The 17,648-nt window shown below is 40.9% G+C and overlaps 1 protein-coding gene across 1 annotated transcript in view; it reads left to right on the forward strand.

Annotated features, from left to right (window-relative positions):
• The window catches only part of LOC124596539, a 74,274-nt gene that overhangs the window by 24,975 nt on the left and 31,651 nt on the right, over positions 1 to 17,648 (forward strand). The window contains exon 3 of the mRNA XM_047135715.1: positions 5,788 to 5,932. Within this exon, the coding sequence (XP_046991671.1) occupies positions 5,788 to 5,932 (145 nt within the window). The remainder of the gene's footprint in view (positions 1 to 5,787; positions 5,933 to 17,648) is intronic.

Raw genomic sequence — 17,648 nt, forward strand, 5'->3', positions numbered from 1 at the left:
GTTTTGTTCTTTATTGACACAATTCACCTGTGATTATCGTAATATTTTACTATGGTTTTTAGAATGCTTTCCATGAGACGGTACAGGCTGCAGCATTCTTTCGGGAAAGGCAACTTCCCCCACCACTATATAAACAAAAGCTCATGCAAGTTATTTTGTCTACTTACATAAGTGAATGGGACACGAAATGCTGGGGTGGTATAGCCTCTCTGTAAACTGAAAAGTGAGCTGCTCACTTTTCAGTTTTCAGGCAGACTATAACACCCCAACATTCCCTTACGTAAGTAGACAAAATAACTTGCACGTGATTGTGTTTATAAAGTTTATGAGTACTTACTTGTAGTTGTTAACGAATGACCGGGAAGTGTGCTGTTGTCAGTGACCTGCTAGTGTTGGCGGGAGAGGTGTTGCATTCTCAAATGTGGAACCTTGCTGCTGCCTCTCGTCGTAAGCCTATTGTAATGCTGTGTAACCGTGTTGTAGTCTCTTGTTGGTTCAGTAACGCTTAACTACGTTTGTTACCTGGCGCAAACTAACTTCATGTTGACAAAGCCCGTCAGCCGCTCTACAATAGGTGTGGGCAATAAAAGCACAACTGTTGGTGATCTAATCACTTCTGAAGTAACTACATTCTTCACATGTAAACGTAAAGATTGACAGAAACCTTACACAGTATCTCATCTACGGCTGTAGGTTGCTGTCTTCTTCTGGATACTGGGAAAAGACAGCATCCGCTCTCCTATTAGGCGATGTCCACGTTCAACTTGGGCACTCTCGTTGTTGACTCTCACACGCTGTCCATCTGGACGGAATAACATGTTCGGGCCTTTTCCTTTTTCCGTTTTGCTTACTCGTCATCAACGAACTTGGCCTCCTTCGAACAGTAGCCCATGACGATTACTTGGGCCAGCAACGACGAACCCAAAAACAATTGCGTCCAGCACCCTAACACAGTCAGGCATCGATCCTCAGCTTGGACACAGTGGCCTCTGGCAATGGCTCAACAGGTTGTCGTCACGTCTGCTCCATGATGCCGATCCATATCCAGAGCCAGCTTGTCAACAGAGAACCTCAGCCATCATACCAATGCCTTGCCCCTAACGACAGGCCACAGAATTGTCAACAAACCATTTGATGGTGATGGCACTTCTCTCTACTGCCAAATACTGTGGTACATTGCTGTGCTGGCACAGGAAGCCTCAGAGTGGTGCTGCTTCAGCCTGTATGCCACCAAACGTTCCCTCTGGATCGAGAACAGAGCCTCACCTGAAAGGGGGGGGGGGAGGGGGTTGGGTCTGGCTGGGTCAGCTGGAAGAGTGCCGCATAATTCCAGTACCATGGTGCTGCATACTCTTCCATGAAAAACTGGTCACCACCATCGCCTGCCAAGAGTGACTTATCACCCTGGAGATACACTGCAATATAAAAAAACAGATTACAAACTCGAAAAGAAGTAAACCTGAGCCTGTTAAAGAGGCACCAATAAAAATAAGTATAGGTAACATACATCTGACGTAAAAACCTCGTGTCTTACACTCTTCTATCATTTAGGGCAGCTATGGGCCAAAATATCCACACTATGTCCACGTAACGCAACAAACAGAACCCATGACAACTGCCCAAATGGGATATAATACTATGGCACCCTGTGGTAAATGGTGGGGAGGAGAGGGGAGAAGAGGGTACAAACCTAACAACTGAGGTCCCCACAGTCACTTTGCCAGAATTGTAACATCAACCTGCTGTACTAAATTAACCTCCTCTTATCCTGAGATGATAAGACAGACAATAATTCACTAAAACCAATGTCTCCTCATGCTACCCTTTTTAACAATTACTTTAATGTTTTCCTATCCCCTCCCTCTTTAACTAAAACAACTTAACTGTTACCTAATTTATCACAATGTGAAACATAGCTGACAGCAGCAACCATAAAAAAATCCAATATATGAAATATACAGTCAACCCGTCGCATAATTGTAATATAAAAGACTTGAGCGGTTTTGATACCAGTGAAGGTATCTGCTTCAGAAAGAAGGCGCCTATATTTTTTTAAACATATTACAAAATAAACATTTAAAATACTCAATACCTGATCACACTGAAAAGGAGAACATGGAATAAAGCAGGCACTTACATAAATTACATGACGCTGAAATTGTAAACATACATGATGAGTTAAGGAGCTCAAGTCAACAGCAGAAAACACAGAATAAAATCTTTCGTGGAGACATCAAAAATTGTTACAACACATACAACTTTTTAAAAGTATGGCAGCTAATTACGATGCCAGGTAAGTGTGATGTAGAGCGTGGCACTTTCAGGGCTCTTGTAACGTGATAAACGCTCAACTGAATGAAATACGGAACCATAACAGTATTACATCAGTTTGATACATATTTAGATTTTTTAAACAAGGCAACTGGTATGTGGTATAAAAAAACAGGATTTATGTAAGACACAAAAGGAACAATTTTTAATGTTTCCACGGAGGATTTTATTCCATATTTCCTGTTATTTGATTTGAGTTCCTTAGCTCATTATGTACGTTTACAATTTTAACGTCATGTAATTTATGTAAGTATCCGTTTTATTCCATATTATCTTTTTCAATGTGGTCAAGTTTTACGTACTTTCGACTTTTATTCTGCAATATGTTTAAAACATTAAAGGTGACTTCCTTCTGAAGAAATACCCTTAGTGTTACCGAAACCTGCTCAAGATTTTGATATTACACTTATGCAACCTGTTGCCAATATACAATACATATTGATACTCAGTTTATGTAACGTGTAGCACTAGTCTGTAATCTACGCAACTGCGCAAGCGAAGATGGCTCACTTATAACATACTTCGGTGATTACTCATGATTGGAGGTTCTTGGCCATGTAATACTTTTTAAAAGAGATAGTTGCCATTGGCTGTATAAATCATTTGTGTGCACTATTGTAGATTTATCGAATGATGTACCTCAAAAAACTGTGCTTTAACACATGTCAAACTCTACAACTTTACATTAGTTAGCATGTAAACAGTGTACAAGAACCATGGTCTGTTGATATTTATGTTATGTACAATTAGAGGCTCAGATACACTGATGACATGTGTATATAACAGAAGATTTTTAAATACTGTATTGATCGACTAAAGGATCGATGCCAACGAGAGATAAATGGATGCTGTTGTGTCCTTGCTGAGATCCCATTTGCCCCCCCCCCCCCCGCCCCACCAAAGTTCTTGGAACAACTCGGTCTGCCCTTGAAAAGACACCTCATAAACCATAGTTCTTTCCCTAGCTGCACAGCACCTGCCACATCCGTAGCAGCCATAGCCGCAACATGACGAAGGAAAGCAAGACAGAACTTCCCAAGAAGCTAATGCTACAGCTATGCACACCGCAGCAGCACAGTACACAACTGCTCTCTTCTACCTGTTTTAGCACAGGATTTAGGCAGCATGGAACTTGGACTGGCGGTTGTGCTAGCGTGGGCTTCTTTGAAATAACCTTTATTGACAACCACATATAACATAAAAGACTGAACGATATCAATAAAAATCCTTGATGGGTAACATAAAATAATGAGCAATATTATACCTTTAAATTCAGCATAGCACACAATAATGAAAATGAAAAAGGTTATTTTATACAGATGCAATCTCCTTAAACAGTATCTTATTGGACCCCAGTCTAACCAAGAAGAACAATGCCAGCCTGAGTAGCTTTGCAAGTGGACAGAAAGAATAACAATGTACACTAAAAATTGAGAACTGTCACAACAAGAGATACACTGTACTAGCATCAATCTTAGCCATTTACCCAACTGGGACTAAAGGCAATACAACCTCACAGGGCTAACTAATGTATTAGCAAGGGAGAACTACATAACACAGAAAGACTTACAATGACTGAGTTATGCCGTCTGTGTGAATACTAAAAACCAAATTGCAGTAAAAACACCCTCTTACGCATCTTGGCCATGCTGCACAATGTAAACTTTACTCACTATAAAGACCACACTATGTTTGAAAACACCGCAACAAACACTTGATGACTTCACTTCATTTGGCACCTGCTGCACATTAACTTCAGTCCGATGGCACTTGTCAGCCACCCGACAATACACTTCTGCAATAGCTAAACTCTTCATAATTCCTTGTCTCTAGCTGTGGACTACCGTCTTCTTCTCGACCCTGGAAAAAGACACCATCCACACCAAGTAGCTGATGTCTCATGATTATCGTTAAACCCTCTAAAAGCAGCCAGGTTCCACCAGATACTATTTTCCACTTTCTTCCTCTTTCCATCTCACTAGTTGGCCATCAATAAACTCACTCTGCTTCAAATAGTGCCTCACAGAAACTGTTTGGGCCAACAACATTGGACACAAAACGATTGTAGTCAGTACCCTAACAGAGCCCAGCGCCAGCCCATATTTTTTCTGATACTGATACCAAAGCCTCCGGCATTGGATGAAATTGTTGCTGCCACATTTGCTCCGTAACGCTGACTGGCATATTCAGGGCCAGCCTGGCAATAGAAAACCCCATCCATCACGATGATCCCGCTGGACTGACAGACACTCTGGCAGTGACCATGCTGCTGAGCTAACAGATGATGCTGTTGGTACCCCTCTGTAGAGCCAACTGACCTTCTGCATTGTTGGGCTGACGCAGGGAGCCTCAGTGGCACTGCTGCAGACTGCACACTGCCAAATGTACCTGTAGGATCGAGAAACAACCTGAGCCATGCATATGCAAATTGTTGGGAAGGAAACTGTGCAGTGACGTTTCAGTTTTACAGTACGTAGTATTAGATAGACAGATGTGCAAACAGATTCTCGGCACGTAGAGAGTAGAGACGACAGCAGGAAATGTTACACAGATGTCAATGGGATACCCATCAATAGGACAGGGAAGGGCAGCTGGCTCTCTCTCCAAACAAAAAAAGGTTGTTATATCAGCCAACCATACTCACATTCTTCCCCGCCTTACAGATGTACCTGCTCGGCACCACATTCAGGACAGATGATGTAAAGTATATTAATTAATAGCAAGTGTGTCTGGCGACATTTCTTGTGACATTTCAAAATAATTTCACTGTTCACTACTATTCTCCTTGAAATTGCAAAAAACCAGATTGTTCAGGATTCTGAAAGCGTCCGGCATCATCAGATTTTCTGATTGCAATGTTTATTCTCATGTTACCAGCCAACGTCAGAAACTAAAAAAAAATGAGAACACAGAAAGTACTCAGACATATCTGAATGCTGACTGCATGCACTACGTTAGTATATTTTATGGTTAATTAACTTAATCTTGCAATAGTTCTGAATTTTATCAGTTTTATTTTGCAATAAACTGTGTTGTGTTATTTCCTCTCCACCCTATTCTTCGAAACCAATGAAACTCCCCCTCCAATTTCACCAGTCAGATCATGGTGCACTCTTGGAATAAGAAGTTTAGCCTATGTAAGTGGCAGAGACATTTACTACTTGTGGAACTCTACTACCAAGACCAGAATGAAATCGTAGTAATGACTACTCTGCGATACCACGTCAGAGAAAAGAAGCATCAAAGCTTAGTATCACAGTCATGGTATGGACTAAGCCTCATTTCCCAGGTATTCGTCGATAACCATTATAAATCAAAAAGAAATGAAGCGACAGATAAATAATTGTACGTGGAACTTGCTGATGCAAAAAACTATGACACAAGTCGGTTAACGGTTTATCAAGGGAGCTGTACTTTTATTCAGTTAGAGTAAAATGCTTGGAACTTTTGTTTTAGGGATTCCTGACCTGGGGGTGCCAGCAATTGACCCATTGAAACTGGCTGAGGTGAAAGTCGATCCACTTTTCGGCGATTGGATTAAAATACTACTAAAAAACATCAAGGCTGATGGCGCTGGGAAGTTCAGAACCGCCAATTTGAAGTAAGTCGAATATGCACAAGAACCACCCATGAAACATATTTTACGGTGGATATGACTGCACTGATGATGGATAATAAGGTAGTTTGCATTCAATTAAACACGTTGAACATATTATGTTATATACTATACTGTTAAATTTTAGAAGAGTGTTTATTATCAAAAGTAAATTTTATTGGCTTAGCTCTAGCATTTTGTGGCCGATGAGAGAGAGATTTACACTCACGCTCAGTTCGTTGGTGTTCTGACATGTTGCTTCACATTGTATAGATTACATACAATTTCTAAGTTCCTTTTTCTTCCGTGCTTAGTGTTCATCTAAAGTTCGGTAATGCAGTGTATCACGTAACAAGTTCAACTGATGGCAAACTATCTTATTATACAGCGTACCATCTATATCATACTGTGTGTGAACATTGTTCTGTCAAACTTTGGACAAACACTAATTATCAAAAATAAATTTAAACGAATATTGGTTCTCCCATTTGGTGGTCAATTATAGTGAGATTTAGGCTCGGTTTATTGGCGCTCTGACATGTTGCTTCATGTGGTACACATTATGTACCACTTGTACATTCTTCTTTCTTGCATGCTTTCTTATGTGAAATTATAATTATAGCAGTTGAAATTACTACAAGACATCCGTCTGAGGTTAACACTTGTTATTTTGAGCAGACTGCAGCTATAATTTGTTTTCGCTATGATTTCTCCTTGTCTTGTAAGCAAACAGTACACCTATGTTTTTGCAAGCGCACTCATCAGTACACTCTGTTATGTACAGAGTTTTCTGTACACGCATCAATCTGCAGCATGCCTCAACTTCAGAGAGTATTCCCCAGTTTATTTTGTGCGATAGTACCAAAGATTTAAAAAATTCTCTGCTTAGATAGGTTCAAATTATACACTGTTTCTAATACAATTTATTTGATGTAATTACTATACTTTTGGGCTGGTAAAAATCATATAGAAAAACAATAAAGAAATGAATTAACAAAAACCATATATAATCAATAAAAATCGCAAATAATAAGGCATTTCACAAAATAATTGTAAAAATGTGCCAGATGTGGATAAGCTGGCAGTGTAGTTACAATGCAAACTGCTTTCACCTTCTAGTTCAGTAATCTGAACATGCTTCAACATACAGTCAGCTTAGTGGCAACAAGTCCAGTTGCACAGTATTGTTTAAAACTCGTGATTTTGATTACTGCCTGTCATATGTTTCCGTTGTTGTGGAACGCTCTATTTCCGCGCTGATGAAAATGGAGATAACAGTGTTCCATTCTTTCGTTGGTTACCGAAGTAATCATCAGGTGTTTAACGCCACATCAATGACTGGATCATTATAGAAAGAGCAAATAATAGTGGGCTAGGAAATCGGCTGCATCCTTTCCAAAGGAAATATTCTGGTGTTCGCATTCATCCCTTTAAGTAAACCACAGAAAATCGACATTTGCATAGCTGCTTTGGGGTTTTAAAGCTTGCATACGCATTGATAGTTCTTCTACTGTGTGCAATGTTTATTCGGTTTTGCGTTTTCCTCACTAACAGTGAAATTTATAGATGCCTGCGCATCAACTTATTTCACAGAGGAAATTTTGTTGCTGGCGAATAGACAGACGTGACCACAATCTTCTTCAAAGACGGCCTTGCTTTCTGCTTCACTACGTCTTAAGCAAGCATAACGTTTCGATTGCTACAAGGCGAGAAGATCGGTTTGGTAGAACACAGATAGTGTCAATAGGGAGGATGATGAAACTTCCTGGCAGATTAAAACTGTGTGCCCGACCGAGACTCGAACTCGGGACCTTTGCCTTCCGCTGCAGAGTGAAAATCTCATTCAGGGAGGATGATTTCTGCGAGTAGCAATAGGCAGTAGATGGTGTAATACAACAGTGAGAGTTCTGACACAGTCTGGATTATTGTCAGATTTATGATGACGTCAGTGATGACATCATACACTTTTGCGACATTTACCCCTCCCCTTCGCCCCTCTTTTCTGACATGTGCCAGATTCCTAATGTATACAATGACAAGAAATTAAAATAGTGATGGGAAATTCAAAATTTGGCATGAAATCCAGATACAGCCCAGTTGTGCTACAGTGTTTCTCCCACTCATAAGGCATCACTACGAGAGTAGGGCTGTTATGCAACATATACATTGATGGGAAATCCATGATGATGCATTGTCATGTCACTCATATATAAAGTACAGAATCAAAGAGGCCCACTATGTTTTCCCTGGTGTCATCCACCTTAGACAAAGGTTACTGTTTTCCCTGCAGGTCGAAGCCTGCCTGTTAGGTAGAGATGTTATCTGAGCCTGTTGGCTGTTTCCAGAATACGTTACCATGTCTTCACCCTGCATGTAGTAACAGGTCTGAACTTGCGTGCTAACGTACTTCCAGTGACATGAAAAACCGGTTAGATGTTTTTCTCCAGCTGTTATTCACTCTGACATACAGGGATCTGTAGAGCTATTTATTGCAGTTATGGTAGCCAGATGACTTGTTTAGAGAACAGAAGATGGACACTTGTTCCCCACCCCCAACACCACACTTACCGCCTATCCTTAGTTAAACACCATGTTTAAGAAATTCCACTCTGATATCACAGTTTAAACAATTGTCACCGTGAATTTGGATTTGGCTCACCCTTAGCCAGCTTAGGATGCCCTTAACCAACTGCTGCAAATGGATAAGCGATCACCCTACCCCTCTGACATTACAGCTTAACAATTTCCCCACCCCTTTTCCTTCACAGTGTAAACAATTTACCACAGTCTAAATTTATAGATTACTTTTCCCAAGTTTAAAAAGGCAGTGAAATTCAATTTAAATCGTCCTAAGTCTGAATGGTGAGAAATTCACTTACACTCTTAAGTTTAAAAAGATGTGAAGCCCTCTGATTGTCAGAACTATACCCTAACTTTAAAGTTTTGTTGTTCACTGGTACAACATGACAAATACTTACCACTGTCATGCATAGAGTGGGATAGAACTGTGACATACACGCATTTGCATCTTTATTTACACACGATGGTCGCCATGTCATGCCAGAGGATTAAGGGAACTGGCTATGCCAATTCAACTGCCGCCGCCACCTTGCCAGTGTCCTAACATGCCCCACACTGTCGAAAGATTGAGTCCATTGCCATAAGCCTCAGGCAATTAGACTGCATGTGATGTACTCACAACTGACTGCTAGAAGCTCCAGCAGGCCACTTTCTCCGTGTACCCAGCCTCTTTCACCTTCACAATACATGTCTGAACTATACAGTGTCACATCATCGGTTAGGAATGACGGTAGACACCTTCATTTTGCTATGAAAAATACATCACAACACAGTTGGTTACATGGTTTCGCAGTTAACCCTTAACTCGAATTTTAGAACAGGACAACAGCTATGTCATACATCCTGCATCCACCAACACTTTGAGAAAGCGTCCGCCAATCCCAGCAGTGAAGACTGTCCCATACCAATCTTTCTTGTATGAAGCTCTTTTCGTTCGTCAGGAATGTGATAACGTAGGAATGCGCCTCTGCAACGATTTTGGGAGACATCTGAGGCCTCTTACTCGTTGCGAATCCATTTCCAGCACCCGAAGTAGTTTCATCTAACAAGTTTTTTTTGTGTAGAGGTCTACACAATTTCGTGGTAGGGGTGAAACCCTAATGGTGCAACTGAAGAGAACCATCAATGAATCACAAGTCAGAGCTCCATAATGAAACACCAGCTAGTTGAGCCGCCTGTCCAAATGCACGGTAAAATCAGCTGCACAGTACTACTCGGACCTGTTGGACATCGGCAGACATGTGCTGTGTAGACAGTAGGCTTCTATACTTTTCCTGGAAACACAGAAAACAAGATGGACGACGGAAAGTGGGTTACTATCAAAGATAGATGATAGCACAGTACATCCACTCGAAAGCGTCGCAGAAATGTCGGATATATACATTACGTTTCCATAGGATTTCTAAATCATTTCACGAAATGCTGGTGAGATTCCTTCAACAGTACACTTGTTTTGGAAATCTATTGCTTGTCAAAGATGCAGGTGGTCATGATAGTGTGTTCTGCTGTTAAGATTTTGACGATACTCCACATGGAAGCTTACGGTGCCGGATATCCTATGTTTAAAAAGCTTATAATTTATGCGAGGAATCGTTTAAAAATTACGATGCTATTCTGAGTATTAGATCTCTTCTTGCTTATAGGAGGCCGACCGATGTGGCCGAGCGGTTCTAGGCACTTCAGTCCGGAACCGCGCCGCTGCTACGGTCGCAGGTTCGAATTCTGCATCGGGCATAGATGTGTGTGATGTCCTTAGGTTAGTTAGGTTTACGTAGTTCGAACTCTAGGGGATTGATGACCTCACATGTTAAGTCCCATAGTGCTTAGAGCCATTTGAACCATCTGCTTATAGGAGGAATGACTGGAGTTTAACGTAAGTCTAAGCACGTAAAATTATCGCATTATTCCATGTTAATGACTTTATGTTAAGTTTTCTGTCAAGTAACTTCATCTATACTGCAAGTAAAACATCAGGCATCTATATAGTGCTTATACGTACGTCTCAAACAGACTTTTCTTGTAATGTCCACCTGTTTTTACTAAAATATAGACCATAGTACGGCTAGATGGTGTTAAATTTTCAACTCATGCGCATTGTGAGTTCTGCATTCTCGGCTTGTGTGCATATATAGTATTCAATAGGAAACCTTTACATCTGGATATATTTCATTCAGGTTTAGAAAGGTCTAACGGTTCAAAACAACAGACGTCTCATTCATTTTCAACCTATCATGGGCTTGTTCAATCCATGTCAAATTTTATAATGTGTAAAAGAGGGCAAAATTTCCGTGACTCACTTAGTCATCTTAAAATGTTCCAACCTGGTATGCTTTTTCCTGACACCACCATAAATTTCCAATGAAATCACCTCTGTATATAGGCCTACAGCTATGTGTTCTACTACCAGCTTCACAGCGCTACACACAGTTCACCTTCCTTATCTCAGTTCGCAGAGGATCTCCATTGGACTCTCATTTCGGTGCATTGACCTGTTGTGATCTGAGTTGTCCGCCTCTAAATGCTGTCATGTCTACTTGATAATGACACCAGACCAGCGGATGACTGCTCTATAAATCATCAGATGTAGAAACTGGTGCCATAAACGTTACAGTTTAACAGTTTCCGAGAACATCCATTTTAACACCATTAACAGTTCGTTACAGAACTGCAATAGAGTTTCACAGGGTCGTAGCTACTATACGACCTTAAGGAGTGCTGGCAACCACGTAGGTAGCAACAGCACAACTTGTGATCATCTACAGACACTGTATGTGCTTTCCTCAGCTTGGAGTGTGTACTTGGACAAATGCCTCGACTAAATAGTGTATCGTTAAGTGTTGAAATGTGTGTGAAATCTTATGGGACTTAACTGCTAAGGTCATTAGTCCCTAAGCTTAGACACTACTTAACCTAAATTATCCTAAGGACAAACACACACACCCATGCCCGAGGGAGGACTCGAACCACCGCTGAGACCAGCCACACAGTCCATGACTGCAGCGCCTCAGACCACTCGGCTAATCCCGCGCGGCAGTGTATCGTTACAGAGCTGTGACACGTGATTCACTTGAACACTGTGGGTTCTTTTGAGCTGCAACATTGGAATTTCACCCCCTTAAAGTTTATCGTCGAATTATGTAGAACTCTATACAGAAGAAACAATGTTAGGTGAAATTATGTTAGATGCTACAAATAGATTTCCTACATTGGAATGTTAATAGCGTCACATTCTCGACGCCTAAGATTACTAGCTACATTTCACAGGCACTATAGAGATGTATCTTTCGAGCATTTCAATGTTACCAGCTTCCTGAAGAGTTCCATTTCATTAACACTGATATGGGACAGTCTTCACTGCAGGGATTGGTAGATGCTTTCACGAAGTGTTGGTGGTCACAGATTGTACGACGCAGCTGTTCTCTTGTTTTAAAATTTGAATTTAGAATTAATTTCGAAACCATGTAGCCAACTGTGCTGGGACGCTCTGTTCGCAGCAAACAGAAGGTGTTTACCTTCATTCCCAATTGATGACGTGGCGCTGGGCTGTTCAGGCATGTACTGCGAGGGTGAAAGCGGTTGGGTACACAGGACCAAACAACCCGCTGGAGCATGTAGCGGTCAGTTGCAAATACAGCATGCGCAGTGAAACTGCCTGAGGTTTAGGCCAACGGACTCCATCTCTCAGCAGCATGGGGCATATTGCGGCGCTGGCTAGATGGGGGTGCAGTAAAGTTGGCGACGTGTAGTGCGGTATTGGAACCTTGTTGATTAAATAAAGACGCAAGTGCATATCTACCCACTCCTATCCTAGTGACAAGTGATGGACAACTGGTATAGTTCTGAAAACCAGAGAGCTTCCCCTTATTTTAAAGTTATAGTAAGTGAATTCCTCACCATTCTAAACTTAGGACAATTGAATTTTGAATTTTCCTACCATTTTGATCTCCAAGATCAGGATGAGCTGTTTAAAGAGTTTTGTTGGAGCAATGCGGGAAATTGTTAACCTTTAGTGTCTGAGAGGTAGGACGATTGTTTAAACATTCCCAGCAGTTGTTTGAGGATGTCATACACTGACCCATGCCTACTACAGTATGTGCCAACTAGCTCCGCAGATGACGAAAAAATTGAAGAAATGTATGATGAGAAAAAGAAATTATTCAGATAGTGAACGGAGACGAAAATTTAATAGTCATGGGTGACTGGAATTCGGTAGTAGGAAAAGGGAGAGAAGGAAAGCTAGTAGGTGAATATGGATTGGGGGGAAGAAATGAAAGAGGAAGCCGCCTGGTAGGATTTTGCACAGAGCACAAGTTAATCATAGCTAACACTTGGTTCAAGAATCATAAAAGAAGGTTGTATACATGGAAGAAGCCTGGAGATACTGATAGGTTTCAGACAGATTATATAATGGTAAGACAGAGATTTAGGAATCAGATTTTAAATTGTAAGATATTTCCAGGGGCAGATGTGGACTCTGACCACAATCTATTGGTTATGAACTGTAGATTAAAACTGAAGAAACTGCAAAAAATTGGCAATTTAAGGAGATGGGACCTGGATAAACTGACAAAACCAGAGGTTGTACAGAGTTTCAGGGAGACCATAAGGGAACAATGGACAGGAATGGGGGAAAGAAATACAGTAGAAGAAGAATGGATAGCTTTGAAGGATGAAGTAATGAAGGCGGCAGAGGACATAGTAGGTAAAAAGACGAGGGCTACTAGAAATCCTTGGGTAACGGGAGAAATATTGAACTTAATTGATGAAAGGAGAAATAATAAAAATGCAGTAAATGAAGCAGTCAAAAAGGAATGCAAATGTCTCAAAATGAGATCGACAGAAGGTGCAAAATTGCTAAGCAGGGATGGGAATATAAAGAGCTCAGATGGAAACACAGTTCTAAGCAAAGAAGGGAAAGCAGAAAGGTGGAAGGAGTATATAGAGGGTCTATACAAGGGCGATGTACTTGAGGGCAATATTATGTAAATGGAAGAGGATGTAGATGAAGATGAAAGGGGAGATTTGATACTGCGTGAAGAGTTTGACAGAACACTGAAAGAGTTGAGTCGAAACAAGGCCCCAGGAGTAGACAACATTCCATTAGAACTACTGACAGCCTTTAGAGAGCCAGTCCTGACAAAACTCTGCCATCTGGTGAGCAAAATGTATGAGACAGGCGAAATACCCTCAGACTTCAAGAAGAATATAATAATTCCAATACCAATGAAAGCAGGTGGTCACAGATGTGAAGGCCGGCCGGAGTGGCCGTGCGGTTATAGGCGCTACAGTCTGGAACCGAGTGACCGGTACGGTCGCAGGTTCGAATCCTGCCTCGGGCATGGATGTGTGTGATGTCCTTAGGTTAGTTAGGTTTAAGTAGTTCTAAGTTCTAGGGGACTGATGGCCACAGTAGTTAAGTCCCATAGTGCTCATTGCCATTTGAACCATTTTTTGACAGATGTGAAAATTACCGAACTATCAGTTTAATAAGTCACAGCTGCAAAATACTAATGCGAATTCTTTACAGACGCATGGAAGAACTGGTAGAAGCCGACCTCGGGGAAGATCAGTTTGGATTCCGTAGAAATATTGGAACACGTGAGGCAATACTGACCCTACGACTTATCTTAGAAGCTAGATTAAGGAAAGGCAAACCTACTTTTCTAGCATTTGTAGACTTAGAGAAAGCTTTGGACAACGTTGACTGGCATACTCTCTTTCAAATTCTGAAGGTGGCAGGGGTAAAATACAGGGAGCGAAAGAATATTTGCAATTTGTACATAAACCAGATGGCAGTTACAAGAGTCGAGGGAAACGAAAGGAAAGCAGTTGTTGGGAAGGGAGCGAGACAGGGTTGTGGCCTCTCCCCGATGTTATTTAATCTGTATATTGGACAAGCAGTGAAGGAAACAAAAAAAAAATTTGGAGTAGGTATTAAAATCCATAGAGAAGAAATAAAAACTTTGAGGTTCGCCGATGACATTGTAATTCTGTGAGAGACAGCAAAGGACTTGAAAGAGCAGTTGAACGGAATGGATAGTGTCTTGAAAGAAGGATATAAGAGGAACGTCAACAAAAGCAAAAGGAGGATAATGGAATGTAGTCGAATTAAGTCGGGTGATGCTGAGGGATTTAGATTAGGAAATGAGACACTTAAAATAGTGAAGGGGTTTTTCTATTTCTGGAGCAAAATAACTGATGATGGTCAAAGTAGAGAGGATATAAAATGTAGACTGGCAATGGCAAGGAAAGCGTTTCTGAGGAAGAGAAATTTTTTAGCGTCGACTATAGATTTAAGTGTCAGGAAGTCGTCTCTGAAAGTATTTGTATGGAATGTAGCCATGTAGGGAAGTGAAACGTGGACGATAAATAGTTTAGACAAGAAGAGAATAGAAGCTTCCGAAAAGTGGTGCTACAGAAGAATGCTGAAGATTAGATGGGTTGATCACATAACCGATGAGGAGGTATTGAATAGAATTGGAGAGAAGAGAAATTTGTGGCACAACTTGATTAGAAGAAGGGACCGGTTGGTAGGACATGTTCTGAGGCATCAAGGGATCACCAATTTAGTATTGGAGGGGCAGCGTGAAAGGTTAAAATCGTAGGGGGAGACCAAGAGATGAATACACTACGCCGATTCAGAAGGATGTGGCTTGCAGTAGTTACTGGGAGATGAAGAAGCTTGCACTGGATAGAATAGCATAGAGAGCTGCATCAAACCAGTCTCAGGACTGAAGACCAAAACAACAACAACACTGCCTTGGGAAAAGTTTGATGACAACGAGGTTGACAACTCTTTAAACTGTCATGTCAGAGGGGAATTTATAAACATTGACTTTAACTTAGGATAAGTTAAAATGGGTCTAGTGGCCATCCTGAATTCCGCACTTAGAACAAGTGATCTGACAACCGTAACTGCTATAAAAAGATCTACAGTTCCCTGCGTGTTTAAGTGAATAGTGGCTTGTGGTGAATACATTAAGTGGATTTTCATGTCGCTGAGTGTAGGTTATAAGACAAGTTCAGAATATTTAGTACTTGTAGGGTAAAAGTATGTTTTATGTATTTTGGGAACAGCCAACAGACTCAGACTGACTGGAGAAAAATGTCTTTGGTCTAGCAGGCAGGGGAGACTATTATTCTTCGTTGGCTCAAATGGCTCTGAGCACTATGGGCCTTAACTTCTGAGGTCATCAGTCTGCAATTCTTATCTCAGATGAATAACATCAGGGAAAATCCTGTTAGGATCTGGGATTCTGTTGTTGTGGTCTTCACTCCAGTGACTGGTTTGATGCAGCTCTCCATGCTACTCTATCCTGTGCAAGTCTCTCCATCTCCGAGTAACTACTGCAGTCTACAACCTTCTGCTTGCTGTATTCATCTCTTGGTCTGTCCCTACTATTTTTACCCTTCACGCTTCCTTCCAGTACTATAATGATGATTCCTTGATGCTTGAGAATGTGTCTGACCAACCGATCCCTTCTTCTAGTCAAGGTGTGCCACAAATTCCTCTTCTCTTCAGTTCCATTCATTATCTCCTCATTAGTTACGTGAGCTACCCATTTAATCATCAGCATTCTTCTGTAGCACCACATTTCGAGAGTTTCTATTCTCCACTTGTCTAAACTGTTTATTGTCCAAGTTTAACTCCCATAAAGGGCTACACCTCATGCAAATACTTTCAGAGAAGACTCCCTGACACTTAAATCTATAGTCGATGTTAACAAATTTCTCTTCTTCAGAAACGCTTTCCTTGTCGTAGCCGTCTACATTTTATATCCTCCCTACTTCGACCATCATCTGTTATGTTGCATCCAAATAGCAAAACCCATCAACTTCTTTAAAGGTCGCATTTTCTAATCTAAATCTCTCAGCATCACTTGATTTAATTCGGCTACATTCTATTATCCTCGTTTCGATTTTGTTGATGTTCATCTTATATCCTCCTTGCAACATACTGTCAATTCCGCTCAACTGCTCTTCCAGGTCGTTTGCTGTCTCTGACAGAATTACAATGTCATCGACAAACCTCAAAGTTTTTATTTTTTCTCCATGGTTTTTAATTCCTACTTCAAATTTTTTTTTTGTTTCCTTTACTGCTTGCTCAATATGCAGATGGAATAACGTCGGGCATAGGCTACAACCCTTTCTAACTCCCTTCTTAACCACTGCTTCCCTTTCGTGCCCCTCGACTCTTATAACTGCCATGTGGTTTCTGTACAAATTGTAAAAAGCCTTTCGCTCCCTATATTTTACCCCTGCAACCTTCAGAATTTGAAAGAGAGTATTCCAGTCAACATTGTCAAAGGCTTTTTCTAAGTCTACTGATGTTCGAAACGTACGTTTGCCTTTCCTTAATCCATCTTCTAAGATAAGTCGTAGGGTCAGTATTTCCTCGTGTGTTCCAACATTTCTACGGAATACAACCTGATCTTCCCTGAGGGATGTAGGCTTCTATTAGTGTTTCCATTCGTCCGTAATGAATTCGTATTAGTATTTTGCAGCCGTGACTTATGAAACTGATGGCAATTTTCACACCTGTCAACACCTGATTTATTTGGGATTGGAATTATTGTATTCTTCTTGAAGTCTGAGTGTCTTATACATCTCGCTCACCAGATGGTAGAGTTTTGTCATGGCTGGCTCTCCCAAGGCTGTCAGTAGTTCTAAAGGAATGTTTTCTGCTCCTGGGACCTCGTTTCGACTTAGGTCTTTCAGTGCACTGTCAAAGTTTTAACGCAGTATGATATCACCCATTTCATCTACATCTAAATCTACATCTACATCTACATCAACATCTACATCTATGTCCTCTTCCATTTCGATAATATTGCCCTCAAGTACATCGCCGTTGTAAAGACCCCTTATAAATTCCTTCCCTTCTTTGCTTAGAACTGGTTTTCCATCTGAGCCTTCGATATCCGTACATGTGGATCTCTTTTCTACAAAGGTCTCTCTAATTGTCCTGTATTTATTTTTATTTATTTACACGTCTGGTTCCACAGGACCAAATTGAGGAGCAGATCCCCAAGGTCATGGAGCGTGACAGTACATAAAATTACAGTACAACATAAAAGTAATAGCAGATGAAATAAAATATTTATGAACCCAAAAAAAGTCAAACCGTAAGTTTAAGTAAACG

This window comes from Schistocerca americana, chromosome 2 (assembly GCF_021461395.2).
Source record: "Schistocerca americana isolate TAMUIC-IGC-003095 chromosome 2, iqSchAmer2.1, whole genome shotgun sequence".
Lineage (NCBI taxonomy): Eukaryota > Metazoa > Arthropoda > Insecta > Orthoptera > Acrididae > Schistocerca > Schistocerca americana.